The sequence below is a fragment of the Thermobia domestica genome, chromosome 2 (assembly GCF_964235325.1).
Source record: "Thermobia domestica chromosome 2, izTheDome1.hap1.1, whole genome shotgun sequence".
In the NCBI taxonomy this organism is placed as follows: Eukaryota; Metazoa; Arthropoda; class Insecta; order Zygentoma; family Lepismatidae; genus Thermobia; species Thermobia domestica.
The window spans coordinates 252,570,780-252,593,882 of NC_137455.1; the positions used below are offsets into that span (position 1 = coordinate 252,570,780).

General features: G+C 33.6%; 1 protein-coding gene across 1 annotated transcript in view; it reads right to left on the reverse strand.

The window, feature by feature from the left end:
• Positions 1-1,381: 1,381 nt before the first annotated feature.
• nAChRbeta1 (nicotinic acetylcholine receptor beta1) overlaps positions 1,382-23,103 on the reverse strand; it is a 682,881-nt gene continuing 661,159 nt past the window's right edge. The window contains exon 7 of the mRNA XM_081748586.1: positions 1,382-6,985. Coding sequence (XP_081604712.1) covers positions 6,821-6,985 — 165 coding nt within the window. The 3' untranslated portion in view covers positions 1,382-6,820. The remainder of the gene's footprint in view (positions 6,986-23,103) is intronic.

Below are 23,103 nucleotides of genomic sequence, written 5' to 3' on the forward strand. Positions count from 1 at the left end.
TTTTGCGTTTTACATTTGTTTTTCAATAGAAACAAATACTTTTACTATAGCTTATATGATGTCAGATAAATTGTTATAGTTCGTATACTTTTATTGATAATCTTAACCCACGTTTTTAAAAAAATAATAATAATAAATTGTCAGAACACGTTTATATCAACATCAGTAATTTTTTAAGTTAGTGAAACAAAAACCAAACTATTAGCGGAAACATATTATTTTGCATTATCTGCAAGAATACTTTTATAAAACATAAATATACACTCGCTTTTGTGTTCATAAATATTATTCCTGTAATATTTGAGTTGCTTTTTTAATGTCCCTGTGATTCATAATTATTTTGCGTTATGCAATATTTAGAAGTTTACATATATTATTTGGAACAAAAGTCACACTTAAATATATTTTCATTCCCTAGGGAGAAAAGCATGTTGAAAATAAAATAAATCCGAATTACAGACATTATAGAAAACTAACGTATTAATTTATAATCGAATTAAAAATTAAGTAAATATTTACACAAGAAGATATGAGGTAATGAAGTTCTCTATTTCTTGCAATATTCTGCAATTATCTAAAATTATAATTTTAAAGAAAAATTTTTGTCCACTTCTACCAAGACTTCTAGATATTTCGATGTCTCTCTGAATAATTTTGATGTATATGTAAATAACAGAGAGAGTTACAGTTCATTTAGCATACATCTTGAAATATTCAATTTTGTTATGAAAGAAACCGATTATAATAATACGGTGAATTATATACGCTTGTCGACATAACCATACATGTATATGTCAACATGTAAAACGTATTATTAAAATCCTGTCACGTATTATTAGAAACCATCTCATGTAGTAACATCTTATCTTACTAATCCTTTGAAGTCAAAAGAAGTCTTCAGTTTATCTACTGGTGATCGCTTTAATAATAATAATAATACAATTGTCAATAATAATACAATTTGAAACGTCATGTTTGAATCACGGTGGCTTGTCATGAACTATTATCAACCATTCAACATGAAGTTGGAGCACTTCGTTGTTTAATAAATGCCATGCAGTTATGAAGTAATATTAGATGCTAGGTTGTTATAGTTTACAGTATACTTATGGGTTACTGTTATTTTAGTCATATCACTTGGTATATTTAAAAAAAATGCATTCAACGCACTAAAATGCACGAAAAATAAAATGAATTTATTCAATAATTATGCCAATAATTAGGTCAAGGTCATCAATCAATGTCAAAAAATGGTTCTGTAGCTCTGATTTTCTTCAATTTGTGAGAAATATATATTGCAAGATTATTGCAAGAAATATGAATCCTTAAGATTTTTTACTATTCAATTTTTTCTTGGTTTGTGTATAAAGATATAACAATATGAAAAAGAAGGAAAATAATATATTTAAAAGATATATTCTCACAAAGAAAAAATGAAAATACTAGAGTTCAGCGCTTCGCATCTATGACACCACCACACTCAGGAATGTAGATATGATGTAAATCAAAAACAGTCCTTATAAACTTTTATTGCTTGTGAGACCATGTCTTTACCACTCGTATATGATATTTATCATCTATATTGTTATATACATCTATTCCTTTCTGCTGCTTGCTTTCGTATTTGTATTCTTGATGTTTTCTTCTTTTAAATAAAGATGTACAACTTGTGTATATATTATTATGAGATCTAGAACTCTGCAAAATAATAATAATAAATCTAGAAAAGTAGGAAAATGTGAAGTGACATGGAAACTGGAAAATAAACAATGTGTGAAGGGTATGCTAAATATGGATTTCAGAATATCTTTTATCCATAAAATCGATTAGGATATTAAAATTGGTGGTTCTTTCGTGTTGCAGCACACACTGACAAATAATAAATACTAGTTCACATATCTTAAGAAAATATTTTTACTGTTAATATAAATGTCTGAAATGTAATATACTTACTGTATTTTATCATTTACTCAAGAAGATATTAAAAAAGGCTTAAGCATTGCCATATAGAGTTATGATTTTCTAGTTTTCAACGGTTTGAATACCTTTGTTAGAATACCTCTTTCTTCTTGCGACTTTTAAAGTTAAATAATCACTGTTCTCTTCACCAAAGTAAATTAATACTTCGTTCGTTTAAGGTAGCAACCCAAAGAAAAAGAAGTCATAGGAATTGGTGACGTTTCTGTATATAACTGGAGTAATATTTGTTTTTGTTTTCTGTTGACGACAAGTTGTATAATAATCAAAATTAAGACTAAATATGATATAGTAAAATTTTTGTTTTAAGTTAAATGAGGTGTCTTTGATTTATAACTTTAAATAATCACAGAGTACCCAATAATCAAAGGAACACAAATTAAAAATAGAACACAGAGGAATTTACTTCTAACTAGGAGGGAGGGAGGGAGGTAGATTCGATTTTTATTATTATAGTTAAATAATTCGTTCTTGACATTAAATTGAGCCCACACAGAATTTTTTGTTGTTTTAAAAAATCAGTTGACAACATTACAATCTTATATTAACTAAATAGACCACATCACATAGTTTTTTAAATATATATATCGTTCGAAACGGCAATTGTAAACAACGTGAAGTTTTATTTTGTCAATCACGAAAAACAAAACATCTGATTACTCAATTGCTATTATTGTTGCTATTATTGTTACCGTATAATACACAAATACTTAAAATAATAATAATAAAACAGAAAGACATCCCGTCGTTGAAAATTATTTAAATTAGGATATTTTGACGCAAATACATATTTACGCACATTTACAGCAACAAATAGACTCAGTCTGTTTTGCATATCTTCCTTTAAAGTACATAAGTTCTTTAACTTCATTGAGCACTGTTGAATTTCTTGTATTACTTGTTTTAAATATTTTTATTTTACTTTTTTATGTTCGTATTGTTATTATGATCATTATTAAGCACATTTTCTTTTATATATATATATATGTTCCTGTTTACGACAATTTATATAAATAATATAATGCAGTGAAAACGTTAGTCACTTTTTATTGTATATGTTAATGTGTTCTGTGTGTATATGTGTTTGGGGAGTGGGATGAGAAATAGTGTTTTCAGCTAAATAGCAAATAGTGTTGGCAGTCTTTTGTTCATAATAATAATAATAATTATTATCATAAAAAAAACTTCTACGCTGTTTATTCTTCACATTATCAAAATTTACTCACATTGAACAGTAAATAATCACTTAACTCTTCTGTATGTGTATTTATATATCTATATATATTTATATATATAGATATAGATATATCTATATATATATATACGTATATATAGAAACATACTGGTCATACTTTATAGATGTATTAAAATCTCTAGTACAATCTAGAACTTAAATTCCATAATTTTGTCCCCAACGTTTCAGGAAGACTTTCGGTCGAAACGTCATTTTTATTAGTTTTCTTTTTTTTAATATATTATTAAGCATTTGTATTTAATCATATCTGTGTTTGTTCATATAAACCTAGATACATATATATATACATATATATACACATATATATGTATATGTATATATGTATAGGCATATATGTATGAAGTGTGCATACACAATACCATACTATATATTTTCTGTACTTGTGTCGTATGGAATTATAAGTGCAAGTATAGTATATAGTTATATATATATATATATAATCTCATTCGTATTCTAGTAACAATCAGCTCTTTACGGAAGAGCATATACATGGAAACTGCATGAATGTTTCTCTGTCTCTGATAAGTGCAAACATTGTCTTTCCCTCCCACTTAATCTCTAGCAATCAAATTAAATTGTGTACAACAAACTGTACTTTCTTGCTATTTGTAAGTTATTTTAAGTGTCAGGTAACTTTTTTCTTGTATTATCTCCCATGTTTTCATCACTCATTCACACACATTCAGACAAAAAAGAGTAAATATTAATTTCTTTCTCTTTACCGATCCTTGGGAACTTTTGTATTTTCGTGGAAGCCCAGGTATAAGCCATTGGATGCCCCTATATTGTTAATATAAAGTATTCGTACTTCGTAGATACATATTCAACGGGCAACATTAAAGATTATTATTGAGGTTTTCTTACATAGGAGTTTGTATGTAGATTTTTTAATGTCTTGATAGCATTATCTACAATCGTTGTATTTGAAAGCACTTTTGCGTGTATGCACTTTTCTCTTAAGTTATTTTCTTTGTAAATACATATTTTTCAGAAATTAAAATTCTTTCTTACCCAATTTTTCATTTAACTTCGAATTATTTATAATGAACGCAAGATATACGACCCACCAGAAACATAAAAAGGTAAGAGTTAGAAAACAAAATTATAAAGCTCTACCTCCCCCAAAACACGCAGATTTAACCCATGGATTGTAAACATATTTTTTTTTTCGTAAACTAAGTTATGTAGATTATGTTAAGATTATTTTATATACCTATTAGTTTTACCAGAATATCTTTTATTGTGCTAAATTATATATTTTTCAAATGATTATGAACAGTGCCTATTTATGAAAACAACGAAAGAAATTTACGGAGATTTAACTTCGTTAATGGTAAATAATAGTCCACTTTTACTAATTTTGAGGACTTCAGTATTTGAGGTATATGTTTCCTTTCTAAATATGACTTTCTGATTAAACTTACTTATTGAACTTTAATAATTTTCTTATGCTCTTCATTTGGAAATAATAATAATATGTAAATATGTGGAAAAAACAAAATGTGTGATCTTTGTATGCCTTAAATATAACTTTATATACATACATATATGTACCTCATAATAGAATGTGAGCCATATAATTGTATGTTTATTTTGTATTAATATGTGAAATATTCGTATCATCTATTTGTTTTCCCGTACCAGATACCTTTTCTGTGTGGACGGATATATTTTTTTATGTATATGTATACAAAATGTAGACAACTTTTCCTTGTTACTTTTTCATATTTAAAAATCTTCATCGTTGGCAGTTACAAAAAAGGAAAATAAACATATTGGGACAAAAATTAAAAACAATAAAGTAAAATAAAAATCTTATTTTTTCTTAATAAAATCAATTATTTGTTACTTGTTTTCGATTGTAATATATATAGCTAATATATCTTGGGCAATATAAACAATAGTCTAATACCCTTTTGTTTTTTGCTTTTTTCAAATAGTACTACGTGTAGTGAAGTAAGAAATACTTCATAATTTATATGTAACAAATAACATATTTTTATCTTCTTTCACTCATTTGAGGAGATATACAAGATATATTTAACAATTGAGCTTTGTATCAATTATTTCGTTAGTTCTCTGTTTTCTTACTCTCTCATTGCACTCATACCTCATAGAAAGCTGACTTGAAATAAAAAAATGTCACCTAGCGCTTTGACTTCTATTCTTCGGGAGGGTTTTTTTCTTCCTTCCTTACTACAAAAGTATTTGTATAAAACCAAAATAAAAATCTATCTAATTTGCTCTGGGTATCATCGTTCCCACACCACTTACTTATAGAGATATTATTCTTTGTGGGGAGCAAATATAGAAAAGGTAAGGAGGTACTGGATAGAGGAAACAATGGGACTTAAGAGGTACTGATTGTGGTTTCCGTTTTAGTTCCGGATATCAGGTTAGGTTATAAGGTTACTTTCTTCTTTTGGAAATGTGATTCCAAATTAATGTACATGAAAGAGATTCTATAAAACGAAGAAAATTAAGAAACACGTTCCCTCATATCTTCAATGAGCACAAATCAGGTGTGTTTTGTGTTTTCTTTATATATATATATATATATAATTTTATATATATATAAGTAATACCGCCTAGTTTTTCTCGTACCAATGATTTACAAACCAAGGGCTTCTTCTTTGGGACCAATTTTGGTTTTAACGTGAAGCGACTACGTTTGCCTACCAATGGTGTTTTCTAAGCTTCTATGGTTAATGCACTCACGAAGATAACTATGTTTGAATGGAGGTACCTTCATCCCCTAAGAAACATTCCTAAATACACACAGTTAGTTATAGAGCCTATTGCAGCAAGTGTTGAAGGAATTAGTTAACAGTTTAACATGGTCTTCGACCTCCTGTAATAACAGAAGGAATATTTCTTTTGGAAAATATGTTTTTGGTACGTCTTCCCCCCTTGCCCGAAAAACAAGAAAGTTTAATCAATATACGTAATTTTTGAGCACACGTTTTTTTTTAAAATATTGTTTTTTATGTCAGAAATGTTTGTGTAAAACCTAAGTTCAATTAGAAATAACGGTCCACTTGTATCACTAAAATTCACCGTTGGTAGTAGCACTCCATCAATATTCGAGATCAGAGATATTTTGTTTGTTACAAGGTAAAATGAAAATTAGGAAAATATATAAAGTAAACAACAGTATAACGTTATTATGCATTGGTGCCCACATTTGCTGTCACACGCTTCACTATTAACAATCTCATTTTCCTCTTTTTTCTTTAAAAAAAAAACAGAAAAAAATTCTTCGTGGGGAAAATAAAGTGTAAAAAAAAGGAAGAGAATCGATATTATCTTCAGCCTTGGTGACTCTCTATTTTTCTCAGTGCGACATCTCTTGAGCTTATCGGTGACCAATCCAACATAACGAACGTCCTGATGATTCTAAAGCTTGCCACAAGAGACCAGCAGTGCACGGCTTTTGTGGTAAAAGGCTCCCGGCGGTACTTACAGGAACAACCACGAGAAAGCAGCACCACAATTGATCACCTCCGTTGCTGCAACGTCGGAGTTCCAGCCGAGGAGGAGCGGTCGAAATGAAAAATAGTTAACTCTACTGCTCCTCCACCGACACTCTCATTTCCCCCGATAAATTTCAATTATTCTGTCCTGATCCACATATTCAAATATATGTGGAGCATCCATTAATATTCCTACAGTTCCTGCAGTTGTTACTATAAAGAATATATAAAGTTGTAATCTATCTATCACCATTGCTACGTATTTCCAGTCCTCACGAATCTGCAATAAGAAAAAAGGTATAAATATATTAGTACTATAAAAACAACATATAAGTCACTAGAAATTAAACAAACATTATTTGTTTATAACAACATATAAGTCACTAGAAATTAAATAAATATTATTTGTTTATAACAACATATAAGTCACTAGAAATTAAACAAACATTATTTGTTTATTTACTTTGTATACCTATCACCATATATGCTGTGACAACAAGGATGCGTGTATGTTATGTTAGGTAATATATTGAATTTTTGAGATAGAAATGTCCGGTGTTATGTTTGATGAGAAACCACCTGTAATGCTACCAAGTCCGAAGTGATGCATACATTTTACAAATTCCATGGATGTTCAGAAAATATACTAGGGTGCCTCTCCAACCAAATGACAATGTGTTGCTGAATAGGATTGTGTGAAAGTGTAGCATGGTGAACACATAATTGCAAGTGACTTTTCTTTAAGAGTTCAAACTGGAACTTTTCCCATATCTAGCCACGAAAAACATCAACAGTGTATTTGGATCAGGAATGATGAATGAACTCACCATACGCCGTTGAGCTATGAAATTTCTTGCTGGTGACAATACACTGAAAAATGAGCTCTTCAGAACACGGATCTTCAAAAAGGTATTCGTGAGATTCCAAATGAGTTGGCCATACCCCATACCACTGTCAACAAGAATCGCCGGTTAGAGATAGGCAGTTCTCTGAGCGTACGAAATAACTGGGAAGATTTCCCGCATTGTTACTACTGATTAAAAAAAAAAAAAAAAAATGAATCTATTACGGCCATTGTAAATGAAAAGTCGTTGAATCTTGTCCAATATCCAGGACGGTTTCCAAAACCAACTCTCCATTCGCATAAGGTGTTGTTGCTGGTGTAGTGGTCTGTGATGGGGGTGATCTATCATATCTTTCTGCTTTGAGGCGAAACCATCACTACGGATCATTACACTGATGAACTCCATAAAATGCATCATAAGTATCAAATAATTATCAACACATATGGTGTCCTCACTGTTCGTTGTTTTAAACTTTCATGACAAGAGTTCAACATTTCTATTTAGATTTTTTCTCTAAATTTGTATTTGATGCACCTTCCGATTAGCTGCCGGCATTTTGATCATCAAAAGGATCTTCAGTTTGGAGTTGAGGTGGTATTTCGTTTTTCTATTGATGTTGTTGCGATGCTTTGATTTCCGATTTCCTTAATTATCCGTTTATGACAGTTGCTGCAGTTATAGAACACTACTGTGTACTTCTGTATTGTAGAAGTGTATTCGGTGGCCATGTTGAATAGAATGTTCAGCAACAGAAGACCTTTCACTTTCACGTCCCTTTAAATACGAAATTTGTTCATTTATCCTGGTTTGTATGCCCTTCCCATTTGTTCAATATATATACACTGTCCTATGCACAACTAATTTTCTGGCCATCTTGTGAGTTGTTTAACCTTTTAATGTTCATAGCTATTTTTTTTTAATGATGGGTTTGTAAAACTAGTTTTATGTAGAATTTATTTAGTACTTTCCCAAATGTTATTCCTCGTTTTTTGAACATATGGTTTGACTATTTTGGGTTTTTCTTCTCTTATAAGTCTCAGGCTGTTGTTAGTTTTCTTGTATGTTTACTAATTGTTTCATTGATTTGTATTGCGCTGCAACCGTTGTTCTCTAGCGTACACTTGAAGAGACTGATTGATATGCCTTTACCAGGGATCCTAAGTCAGGGTGCGAAATCATTTGAAAATGGTGGGGGGGAAGAAGTTCAGCGATCCATACTAATGCTTCGTGGAGCCTCCAAAAAGTTGAAATTTTAGTGGATAATTAATAATAATAATAATAATAATAATAATAATAATAATAATAATAATAATAATAATAATAATAATAATTAATGTTCAAACTAGTCGACATTATTATTTAAAAATACTTTAATGTTATTTATTCATTTAACAAAAATTGATAACATATCTACTGCATTTAATATACACTTCGGTGCGTATGGTCCAGGGTTAGAGTCCCGTGGGACCACAGTACCCTTGTGTTTACCATCATATTAAAGATTGCATTCACGAAAATGCGGTAGAGATCTATAAGTCAGAAATAATAGTCCCTGAGAATCGATGTCCTAACCAAGAATTAGAACTACTAACTTGAAGCGCTTCACCTGGCCAGCCATAGTTCCCCATGAGCAGTAGAGTCAGAGCATACTTTTTATTATTTATGAAATTCCCGTTTCTTCGCTAAGTATTTAGTATTTCAGTTTGGTCGCTCAGATATCCGGTCACTTATGTAAGTCTAAATAATACTATGTATTTATATTGTATTATTAGCAAGAATATATTATTATAAATAACAGATATGATTCCAATACAAATACTTGATAGACAACAAAAAGTCGTGCTACCTCAGTGGTTGAGCGCTCACCTCAGGTGCGTGGAATCCCTGGCTGGATCCTAGCTCGCGCCAAATTCTGCTTGTGGTATACAAACAATTGTGTGTGGGTTTTCTCGGGGTCCTCCCGCCTCCTTCCACTATCTTAATCCACCATTATTATCTATCTCATCAAGACCGTCTTCCTTAGTTTTACTGAATATTCGTAGGACATTAAACCTTAGAAAATGAAAGCACAAATACAACAATACGATTGATTTGCTCATTTAAATTTAGTGTCCCTTTTCAGCAGCGAAGCTATGAGATGTGGACTTACAGTTTAAGGTGGAATCCGAACCACGGTAATCGTTCAAATTTTCCAAATTTGGAATCCAAAATGGTCGGATTCCATTATAATCAGTAGGTCCACGTCTCCTTTAGCCTAGCAAGCATAACCGTGGGACGTTAAACTAAATCAAACCAAGCCATTTTAACACTGCAGTATCAGGATTTAATCCAAACTATTGAGCTTCTTTATATGCGTCTACGTTACCGTATAAACCACTCATGTTATTACGATCTTTATTTTCAAACACTGAAAAGCACTTTAGGACATCATTAGAAGGAAACCTTCTTTCCACTTCTTCTACTAAACCCTGGATTACCTGCCCCCTTATTTGATCAAACTCACTATCATCACTCCCTGTATCAGACGCTTGTCTGCAGTGCACTAATACAAAGACTTTGGTAGACATCATCTTTCATACGCATTTCTCTCAGAGCTTGGATTAAAGATTCAATTCTTGCTCTATTTCATTGTACGAAACTGGTTCCTTTTGCATCGTTTTACTAATATTAGACAGAATGGACGCAATATCCAGAAGAAAACCGAGCAATAGAATGTTCTTTTTCTCCAACTCTGTTGAAATGGTCGGCATTTTCATACTCCAAAAGTAGGAATTACATTATACAAGAAAAATATGTAAAAAGTAGGAATTACATTATACAAGAAAAATATGTAAAGACTGCAAATAATACATGCTCCTCATTTGAAATCCAACGTATGTGAAACAATCTTTTGAGTTTTAGCAGTCCTGCGGTATCTGTGACTGTCGTGATACTTTTAAGTTTTGCAGCTGTATGAAGTTCGCCTAACAAATATTCAAAGTTGTGAACAGGATTCACAACATCAAAAACTCTTTCAGATACAAGATCCATTCTATGTGCCATGTAGTGTACGCTAATTAGGCACTGGTCGACATTTCTTCTAATTTGGGCAGCAACACCTTGTTTCTCCCAGTAAACACTACATCCCCGTCCGAACCAAATCTAACAAGCTTTTCTTTAAGATTAAAAATATGCCATCTTCGGAAAACGCTTGAATAATTTTCTCTTCAAGGAATTTTGCATCGGCATTTTCTACAGGCACTAATTTATAAAAACAGCAATGGTTATTTTCTTCGTCCACATATGTTACATATAAAAGCAAGTGCTTATCCGCAAACCTGTTTGTAGATTCGTCAACTGTTTAAGAAATTTTACCAATTTTGCACGCAACTGGTACACTAGAGAATAAAGGTCTCCATCTCGTCACAACGAAACAGCCGACAAAGTTAAACACCTGATACCTTTACAACTAAACTACGGTTTTGAAAAACAGGCATGCATTCAAATTTATTGTTTGTTTGAAAATTTTCATTATAGACCTACTTATATTTTCATGTTAAGGTGTCCCCCCTTACATATTTTGGTGGGGGGGAAACGCAAGTATAAAATTTTTGGTGGGGGGGAAATCCCTCCCGTCCCCCCCCCCGGGATTTCGCACCCTGTCCTAAGTGCTATGTGGATAAGCGTGGATATTACTAACTGTTTGTTACCTAGGATGATGTGAACTGATATTCAGGTCTGTGTATGTTGGTTTTCAGTATACTTGATGTCCTAATTTACCAGCTTCTAATTTGTATACTTAAACGTCCAAGAAAGAAAGATGATCTTTTCCTTCTGTTTTCATGGTAAAGTAGATGTTCTGATGTATTGACTTTATTTCAGAAATTATTGAAGGACTTCTCTGCCATGCTGCCAAACTGTACAAGTGTCATTAACGTAATAAAACCAGTGGAGTGTTTTGTAGAAGACATTCTTCAATGCTGTGTGCTCGAAATATTTCATATAAAAATTTGGAATAACTGATGAGAAGGATAAACCCGCGGCGTAGCCACCAGTCTATTGTACTAATTTCTGTTGTAAAGTAAGTAGGTGGTTGTAAGCACATGGTTAAAAAGTGTCGGTATATCTTATGGGGAAAGATTTTCCAACAGTTTCAAAGCATTCTTCAAAAGCACCCTTGTGAAGAGCAATGTTGCGTCATAAATGACAAGTCTTTCAAGAATTCAGATTTATTTCCTCAAGAATCTTGATACATTGGTATGAATTGTTGATGTAATTCATACAGGAAGACTATTCAGAACCAGGATAAATGAACACATTTCATATTTAAAGAAACGTAAAATTGAAAAGTTTGCCATGGCTGAAAATTCCACCTAACATAGATAACAAATACAGTTCGACAATACAGAAATACCCCATGACCGCAGCAACTACCTTGAAAAGATAATTAAAGAAGGAATTGAAATCAGAAAGCATCCGAACAATTTCAATAGAGAAACGGGATACCAGCTAAACATAGTTTGTAGTACTCTCTTGAGAATCGAAATGCCAGTAGCCATCCAGAAGATATATCAAATACCAGCTTGTGATTATTTGACAAGCCCAGCCAATCAGAGAGCATATATAGAAACCAGTGTCCAGTTTTTAACCTTCATGCTGACCCTGAAGAAGCTGAAAATGAGGTAAGCGAAACGATCGCCGGTTAGATTTAAAACACACAATGTACTACCTGAAAACCTTACAGAAAAACTGGCAATGCATATTTCGCTCAAAGGACAATGCAGGCTCACTGTTTGTTGCAGTATGAAATTTTCCTCACACCTAGTTTTCTCCTGATGACTTTGACTAGTCGTTCTTCCCACATCTTTATCACTTCTTGGTAGGGAAGAACTTCCCTGACCAGGCGGTGCAACATGCGGTTCATGACTTCTTTGCATCGCAGATTCCAGACTTCTTTCGTCATGAAATCCAATTGTTGACTGAGCAATGGAAAGAGTGTGTGGCTGGAGTTGAAAGCTATTTCGACTAACCAAATATTGCAGTTTTCGGTTTATTTTCTTTTTCTTTGAGAGCGATATACGTCAACCGGACATTTCGGTACAACTAATCTAATAATAGAAGAGCTTGTAATTTGTATTAGATCATAAAATGAATATACGAAGAACAGACAAAAAGTTTCCGGAATATTATTGTAGTTGTGACATTTGTGATGCAATCACAATGAATCTTGTGCAGTACAATTCTTAGGTTGCCTAACTATGAATATGACAAGTGTGAACAGATCATAACAGTTCAGTTTACGAATAGTGTAGCTAAACAGATGAGTATGTGGTGATAAGCTGGTGCCTTATCGCAGTTCAAACAACGTGTAAACATTTAGTGTTTGTGCAAATTGGGGAAATTCGCTTCAGATACCTACTTTGATAGCCTTAAAGTCAGTTTATGGTGACAATGCCTTAAGGAAAACAGCGTCGGTACCCGTTTCGCCACCGTAGAAGATATCAAAACCAAAACAATTGATGAACTTATGGAAGATACCGAGTCGAAAGAGGACTTTATTCGGTGTTTCAAGCAATGGCAAGAGCGGTGGAGGAAGTGTCTGTGTTCCGAAGGTGCCTACTTTGAGGGTGATTAAGTAAATGTGAATTATATTGTGGTAATAAAGAGCTCTAATGAAATTCCGGGAACTTTTTGACTGCTTTTCGTATATGATTTATGATTATATGTCTAAAATGATATTACTATCATCATCATCTTCATCATCATAGGTATTCTGCCATTATTGGCAGGTCACTTGCTGCAACTGAGAAGCTTCCATGTAATGGCAGAATACCTATGATGATGAAGATGATGATGATAGTAATATCATTTTAGACATATAATCATATATTACATGGAAGCTTCTCAGTTGCAGCAAGTGACCTGCCAATAATGGCAGAATACCTATGATGATGATGATTACTATAATAATACTGTGAACCAATTCATAATCTCATTTCTTACTTATCTATTAAACATATGTATGAACAACCCTCAAAGGAAAGGAAGTTAAAATGAACTCAGTCCTAATATTTTTGTCAACTGTTTGTACAGAGAAGGTAACGTAAATGTACTATAAAAGCAACTAAAGGAGAAAAACACTCTAAAATATTTTAGATTTCTTTTCAAAATCGTCACTTGCTTTAAAAAATATTTATCCTCTTATCACATGGAATGTACGCATAAATATTCATACTTACGTGAACACGTGAATATAACGTGAACACGTTCATACTTCATAAAAACGTGAAAATGAACATAAATATCATAAATTGAACAGCGAGTAAAACTAAGGCTTTGGAGCAAAACTCATTTGTAATGTTTTGAGTTCTCTTTAATGTATTTATTAGTTCAGCTACTGAAATGTGTATATTGAAGTTTATTCTACAAAATGAATCCTAATAACGTAGGGTAATTTTATTGAATTGCTACCGGATGTTACTGAATTGGGAGATGATATTCACGTCTGGTATCAAAGTTGTGCATGTGTGTTGGCGTAACATGGAACGTAACTGAACTTAATTCAATACCACATCATACATCACTAAATAAAAGTGCACTAAAAGTGTATCCGCTAAAACTTTTATCAAATAGAGAGGGAAAGAAGCAAGAAGAAAAAAGAGAAAATTAAGAACAGAAAAATAGCTATGCATTCGAATATGACGTCAAAGTGAATACTTCACAGCTACTTTTCTGTTTTTTCTTTTTTTTATTTATTCCTCTTTCTTATGTGATGAAATATTTAGCGAAAGGGCTCTTCACTGTTGCGTGACAGTGGTTTCACCGTTTTCTAGTATTTAGTATTATATAAGCGACCCATAATTAAATTAGGAAATTCAATACGTGTCCATGTGTGATTTTGTCCACTGTAATAAAAAGATCAAATACTAGCATGACCAAATTCTCAAACTGAAAAACGGGGACAGATTTCAGCTTTAACGAGTAATTTGTTATGTTCTCTAATCATTGTTGTAACAATAGCTATACTTATACGTTATAAAATAGCATATTTAAAACATAACGTCTAAGAATTTAATTAGTATAACAGTGATTAATTAAATTACGGTATTTAACACTATCTGTATTGTCAATTTAATGCAATATAAATGACAAATACAGAATATTTAATTCATTTTACAATTTACATGAACATAAGTAGAATGAACTTTGAGGTAATCAGAAAATTGTAAATAAAAGTAGCGAAATTGCGTTCTAATTATTAGCACTGCCTTTAATGTTTCCACATTAAGGAAACTTTTTTCTTCAATCCAATACATGTTCATTTACACTTTAGATAAGTAATTATTCTGAAACACATAAAACAAACTCCACCATTTGGAGGTGTTGTTCACAATGATCTGTAAGTTCTAGCACTGTTGAAATATTTAAGTAAAGTATTCAAATAAAGAAACAATTTTTGAAAACCGGAACATTTAGATGTCCCGAAAAATATTCTCGGGACAGCGGAACAGCTAGCGGAAAACCGAGAGTGTTCCGGTAAATTCAAGACGTCTGTTCAGCTTATTAATAACCGAAAGTACTGTATAGTTCTTTTTCTCTTTTCAAAGTGCAAATTTTATGATGAAGGGTGTTTAAAGTCACTATAGCCCCTTGGATTCCCTTTCTCTGTGTGTCTCCTTTTCTTGTGTTCGGATACTTTTTGCTAAATCTGAATGCACAATAATGCATTTTGTATATTTTTGTGAGTTGTAGTATCAAAGACTATGTGTCAGTATGTTAAAACTAATTTTATGATTATCATCTTTTGAATGATGTCATCACCAAGATGCTGATGTAGTTTTAGGGATCATTTCGTTCATATATCCCGTCAGCACCATCAGGCTGAGCATTCATGTGTAGAATATAGGTTCAACTATGGATATACACAAACTAAACCATCAGTTTGTTAGTCTCTACTAAGCCACTTGGAGACTTAGGAGAACTCTTTTTGTAATAGAGTAGTTTAAAGGAAAATTGTTTAATTTTTCGTTCTTTGTACTGAGAGATGAAAAATATAGAATGACCATTACATTATTAATAATTAATTAATTATATTATAGATTTGTTACTTATATTATGTATTAAAAATAATCATACCTTAAACTATTAACATAACCGAGGCGAATATGATATTATTAAATAATAGCAAATTAATTAATAACAAGAAATAGTGGCATGTATACGCCATGTGAAGGAGTTTGGTTTGCATGGCGTGCTATTTTCTAAATTAATATTGGAAAGGGAATTGACAGTAGATTGCTATCACTTTAGGTTTTAGTATAGAGTTAAGGATGGAGATAAAATGTATTTGAATATTAGTTCCATCAACGACTATGACCAAAGTCCTCTACATTCTAGTCAAAATTAATGGTCATCCATCAGGTAGCTTTTGAGCTTTCTTTTGTCTCGCAAACGGACGGACATACGGACAAAATAAGTATATAGAGTTTTCGTATACCAGATTCCGTAAAAACTATTTAAACGTTACAATTAAGAAATTCGTGAATACTTGTTCTCCAATTGTGATGCATGGTGATTTAGAATAATCATTCACGACAAACAGTTACAGGACTTTATTTCGAAACTTCTAATTGCGAATCTAACGTTTAGTTGTTTCTCTACATCCACTGCAAAATTTAAAATTTATTTGTCTCATAAACATTTTCTTGGGAGACTTACCTGTCTTTTTTTTTTAAGGGAATAGTCTTTTTCTCTCTGCTTTATATAAAAGTATATCTAAGTGAAGGAATCTTCAGTAAAAATAGCTGTTATCCCCTACTTGTGATTGTCATGTTGAAATAGTCTAGGAGCTAGCATTATGGATTTGTAAAGGAAGATTTGTATGTTCGAATACCCAGCAGTTAAATATTAATTTTTTATGCAATCTTTCACTGACAATCGTCATTTCATTTTTATAGGAATCAAGTATTCTTCACCTTGAGAGTAGGATGCTCCTGGAGAAGCAAGAAAGTTACAGATGAAGCGTATCTCAAATATTCCTTGGAAAACATTCTTTCAAATACAAAAGACTTTTTCATTTGATGTTATTTTCATAGCAATTGATGTGTCGATTTTAAATTTCCTTTTCCTTGTTTCTTTTCTCCTATTCTCTTCATCATCTCTATTAATGTTCATTGTCTCTCTTTTTCGTATCTCTCTCTTTCAGTTTCTAGCTATTGTTTATTCAACATATTCTTAACTACAGAACTTGTTACTTTAGTTTGTTACTTTTTAAGATAACTTTTTGTCACTAAAGTTAAAGGAATCTTGGTTTTAAATAGAGTATTAGACAGAAATACAAAGTAGAAACTAGATCCAGTTGGCTAATGACAGAAGCCAATGGAGAGCTTTTGTGAACGCCACATTGAACTCCCGGGTTCCATAGGCCATAGAGTTAGTTAGTTAGATAATTCTCCAATGATACTTATAATTTTTGTAATTTTCCCCGAATCCCTGTGTTTTTGTTGTAGTGGATATGAATATTCAGGAATCAAATGTTTTACGCTTGATTTTCTACTTAATGTACTATAGTGTAAGTCTGCAACAGAATGTAGATAGCAGAAATTCTCTGCAAAATATGGGGGCTCGTGGAGACTAAGTGGTAGAGCAAGGGTCCTTGGTTCGATCCCAGCTCCTGCCAAGTGAGCTTTGTGGTGGACAAACACCGTGTGCGTAGGTTTTTCGGGTTTCTTTCGTTTCCTCCCACTTTCTTCATTCCACCATTTGCTATATTTCTCATCATCACCGTCTCCTTTAGCCTATCTGTCGGATGTAAAACTTGATTTCATTTATATAAAATATGCTACTTTCTACTGTCGTAAACTACTATCGATTCTGAAAGGTGGCCTCTGACAGATAGCTGCACATGTTGTAAACAAAACGAGAGGGAGGGTTGTTCGCCAATCACAGCAGTATTTTTTCACGCTGTTGCTAGACAACGAAGGTCATTGACCGCGCTATTGCCGGTAGTTGAGACGACTTGTTAAACGTCTTAAATTTGCCGCCAGAGTTGTTGTCTCTGTTGCGAAGCCTCTGGCAACAGCACCTCCAATACTCCATGTGCTCTCAGAAGCCATCTTTCCTTGTGCACACAGTATACTTTACTGTCTGTTATATTCTTTCATTTTCGATATATTGCACAAAGCTTAGAGTCTTGTTTCACTTATTTTTTCTTTTTTGGCATGAGATTACCGTTAGCTTGTGGAACAACTCTCATTCATCAGGAAATAGAGGTATAGAATTCATAAATGATTTCCAGAGGAATATTATCCCATTCCTTATGAAGCGCAGCCTCAGTCTTATCAGCGAGTATGAAGGAGGCTATGTGTTATGGAATCTGAGCTTTAGAACTGATTACATGTATACAATAATCTTGAAATCTGAGAATTAAGTGGGCTAGAGGGAGGTGTTGTACTTCATCCGAGTATTCACAAAACTACACCTCAACAGTTCTAGCAGTGCTAATTAGTGCATTGTAATCTTGCAGAATTACGCCATGGCCGGAAAGAACGTCTGGACTTATAAGGTGCATCTCGTCACCTAAGCTGCCCACATAATCACCGGCATTAATGCATCCTGTGAGTATAATCACAGGACTCACAAATTAATAGGAAATTGCAGTTCGTAGCATCACAGTGCCACCGCCATTTTTGACAGTAGGAATGAGACAGTTTGGGTCGTAAGCTTGTTCAGGCTTCCACCTGACAGAACTTGTTGCTAGAAACAAAGTAACGGAAAATTCAGTGGACTACATGATGCATTTACAATCATCAGTAGTCCACTATGCATATTTTGGCATCATTTTCTTTGCATTAGAGCCTTATTGGTGAGGATTAGCTGTTTGGAAATTGCAACCCGAGTAGAATGTTCAAGTTATGCAACCCGCATCGGTTTGTAATTATTCAAATAGACTGTTCCAAATAGTGATTGATTATCGTAGTCTTTTATTCTCCATTCGCTTCTACGGTCTTTGGTAACATTCATTTTCAATGTTCGTCGATCCTCCCACCGAGGTTTCTCTTCCGTCTAGTGTTACTATTTGCCCATATTATTTTGCCATCAGTTCTATAAACAATTGTCACCTTGGATATTGTTTCTCGAATCACGACACACTTACACCTGGCCATTTGCTTTAGAAACATTTTCGTCAACTATCTGCACACACATAATTTGACCTCAGAGAGGTCACTCTCTTTGAAGTTTATAGAGACGTTTCCCGTTCTGCATCACTATCATCTGGCTGCATCGACATATGCCTCCAATATTCCCGCCTTCTACCTCGCCTGACGTACTGCATGTAATCACCTAACACATCATTGACAAGGGCCAGGCACTGCACATGTATCCACAGTGTAATCCCTTCAATCTTCTAACGTGTTGCAAGGTACATGAGTTTTCATTATTTTGATAACCATATATATTTAGTATGATAATATTAAAACAGTGAAATTGAAAACTAAGAGCAAAAGTTGAAGTAAGACATAAACTTTCTGCAATATATCGACGAAAAAAGATAATAGTAGTAGTATAGGTATAGTTTGTGAAAGTAAAAAGTAGTATATTTCGCATAGAGTTTCTGCTATGTACTTCTATACTTTTGTTATGATTTAATATATATATATATATATATATATATATATATATATATATATATATATATATATATATATATATATAGATATATATATATATATATATATACAGGGTGTATCAGACCACCCGTCCCAGGCATTTTTCTCGGCTCATAGTGCACGTAAACACATCAAACAAAAATTGAATGACTAAATCGTATATGGAGAATCAAATGGTGATACTTTCATATCCAGTGGCGCAGTGGAAATATTTCCACGGGGTGTCAACTTCAAAATTTCAAATAGAAAGTGGTATCAATTTCAATTTGTTTGGAAGTATTGTTGAAAAAGAAATGACTTTTATAGGAAACAATTTTCGTTAAAGTCTACGGTTTGGCATCTACGAGTGTTATTTGTTGTTGAATTGCTACTATCAAGACCACCTGTCCCAGGCATTTTTCTCGGCTCGTAGTGCTAGTGCACGTAGATACTTCAAACAACAAATAGATTTGGTGTCCCAAATAATTCTCTGCAAGACACTGTCACAGCAGAGGCAAGGAGTGAAATTGTGTGTTCCACGTAAGTTAGGAGACTCGAAAATACTTTCCCCGATGTGTACGATAAAGAGTTTAAATGCCATGTGAAACAATTAGCTGATCGCTTAATGCCATTATCACGAAAAGGAAAACTGAAACTAGTTTGACTTAGCTGTAGAACTAAAAATCAATCACAGGTTCAACAAAGATAAACTGAGTACTGTGAAAGACTTTTGCTACGAGTTTATGTAGTGACATCCCAATTTGTTTCTTAGATTACCTATGTCTACAAGTATATTGAGAACAACAACTTTCAATAAGGAATAAATCCTATACAAATTAGTGCATACTGATGGAGAAATATTCCTTTCCACCATCACGAATATTGAACGCGGATGAGACTAATATTGTGTGTTCATGTTAATCCCAAAGTGATATGTGAAAAATGGAAACGAGTTTACGTTGAGCAAACTGGGCAAATTGATGTTGAGTGAAAGAGGTAGGAATGTAACATTGAAGTTCTGCATGAGTGCTACTGGTCAGTTTGTACTGACCCTCTTCATATTTCCGCATCAGAGAACGAGAGACTGATGGTTGATGCTTCAGCCGAGGGTATTGCTGTAGCACAAAGCATTGGTTGGATAACGAGTGATACATTCTTAATTTGGTTGCAGACTTTGTGAAATTCTGTCATCCTTCCCCTCAGAACCCAGTTCTGTAATTGATGATGAACATGCCAACCATAAGGAACTGAATGTGATTCAGTATGCGAGGGATCACAGTATTTACTGCTCAGAACTCCTCCACATACCACTCACAACACTCAACCCATTGACAGATGTTTTATAAAACCGTTTAAAGACGCATACAATGAAGCTTGTACACTGTGGATGCGCAAGAGTGCTGGAGTAAAGATAACAGAATAGGATGTAGCGCAACTTGTTTCAGAGGCATACCGAAAGGTGTGTCGCATGATCATTGATCTTAATGAATTTGTTTGCACCGGAATATATTCACTTAACTCTCAGGTATTCACAGACACCGACTATCTATCCGCAAACGTAATTCGTGTTGCAACATGTTACACTAGGCCTACCTATAAAGACCCACACTTTGGCAGCGGTTGAGGAAAAGTGGGCTACTTCTTGTTCGTCGTCTGCAGCGGATCCACCTTCTCTACATATGGCCGAGAAATCAGAATCTTCTCGTCCATTAACTAGTCAAGAGCTCTGCATTAGTAAATCACCAATGTCGGAGAATCGCAAGAGGTGTTTAGCGTCACCAATCAGAAGAACTGGAGGGAGTGCGACACTAACATCTTCACCATATAAGACGCAAATTGAATGAAAAGTGACTTTGGCACACGAACTACCAAAGGAAGGTAGCAAGTAGCTAAAGAACCACCGCACGGACAAAGAGAGAATATGACCAGACGAACAGGAAAGCACCACTGAATGGTGGTTTTGTGCAAAACAAAAAGTTGGATGCCATTAAACTCCCCACCTGAAATTATGGGAGGCAATGCCCCTTTACACACCCCTCCTCTCTTGTTGCGCCACTACAAATTTTATAATTCCTGATGCAGGCCTGACCATGTTTTTAAAGCTTTTGTATCAGCTCACCACAGGCTGTCAGTATGGAACAGACAATTAGGCTCGAATTAAGCTCAATAATGCGATCAGAGCTGCAGCATTCACTTGTACCACCGGTTACTTCCTTTTACAGCAATTCTACCTGATTTGCTATATTTATGCGATGTGCATTGTTAAATCAGTGTACAAAAGCATTTTTTCTCGCCACAAGTAAATGCTGCTACATATGAACAAAAGATACAAAATTCGTACCGAGACAAACTACATGAAATGAATAAGTCCCGTTCAAAAACAATGTTAATGGAAAATATGGACTTTATCAATATGATTGTGTAGCATGTAGGAAACACATTTTACATATGAATGTCCAGCTAGGGGCGCGCAATGTAGGAATTACAACGAATGTAATCATTTTGCGCAGTATTGTCAAAAAGATGATACAGATAGGTACAAAAGAAGAACAAATGAGTTACCTGATAAAGACTTTCAGATGGAAGACAAGGCATTCACCATTACTGAATTACAACAAGTATTAGATGACATAGAAGCAAATACGAATGTAGAAAGTGAACAAAACTTTAATTCAATGGAGAATTTATGTTAAGTTCTATTCAGGTAGCCAATACAGAGAAGAAAATATGCCCTCCGCTAACTAATCAATTCAGTTAGTAAAACGAAATTCAGAGATAAAACACAAGAATCTTGAATATGAAAATGGATACCAGAGGGATCAGGTCTGTAGATGCCACACTGACAACATGGTAGAAGAAACGGAACACCTTAATATGAGTCAGGGGATACGTACGAGGTCAACAATAATAGAATAAAAGAACAGAATAGGAATAATAGAAAAAGCCCAAAGCAAATGTGTTAAGCAAGTGAGCGTAGAAAAAAAGTAAGGAAAAAAGTATAGAAGGAAAACAAAAAGATCAAAGAGAAGGGGAAGAGATAGAACATATAGTCAAGGAAGAAAAACAAAGAAAAGTAGAGATTGAATGGAAAGAAAACGATAAAAAAAATGGAGGAATGATGGAAGGAAGTCTGAAGAATTAAAACGAACGGTTGAGAGACAGGTGAACAAGGGAGTCAGGAAGAAAAAGAATGCGTACAGGTTTACTTGCAGCACACCACTAGAAAAAGTTGTTAAAAAATTATAACTCTTTCACTAATTTCCTTCTTATTATCCCCTAAAATGTTTCCCCTGGGCGACATGAAAATATCTCACTTGGCATAGATAAAAATTCAAGGGTGCCATCAGAAATAATTGTTGAAAAATTACAATGCTTTTACGATTTGTTTATAAATACGGCTTGCGTATGTGTAGCATAAATAGCAGTGGAAAAACACAAACCAACTTGTGCTAGATGACCACTAAAAGCACCAATGTTTTCTAATCATCTCAGAGCATGCCGAGGCTGCTGGACCCACGCGAGGGTGCGTCTGAAGGAAAGGGAGCAGGTGCGTCAGCAATGGTGGGTATATGCGCAGGCGAGGATAGCAGAAAGAAATGAGTTTTAGCAATGAACAGGTTTAAATAGCACTTCTCATGGTTTTATACTAGTAAAGCTCCACTTATAAACATAAAACATAGGTTCTGTACACTGTGCTGAAACATACCGCTGGTGAAAAATAACATCTAATTGAGCCATATTTCATCTGCGCTAAATTATTATATCCGTCCCAAAGTACTAGTAATGATTTTAGATTAGTAAACCTAAAATATAGCTGTATTATGTTGTATTTAATTCTGTCGCTTGCAGAAATTTGTTCCTTACAAACATGTCTTTTTTGCAAAATATTGAATTTTACCTGTAAATCTTCCAAAATGTGGTGTGCC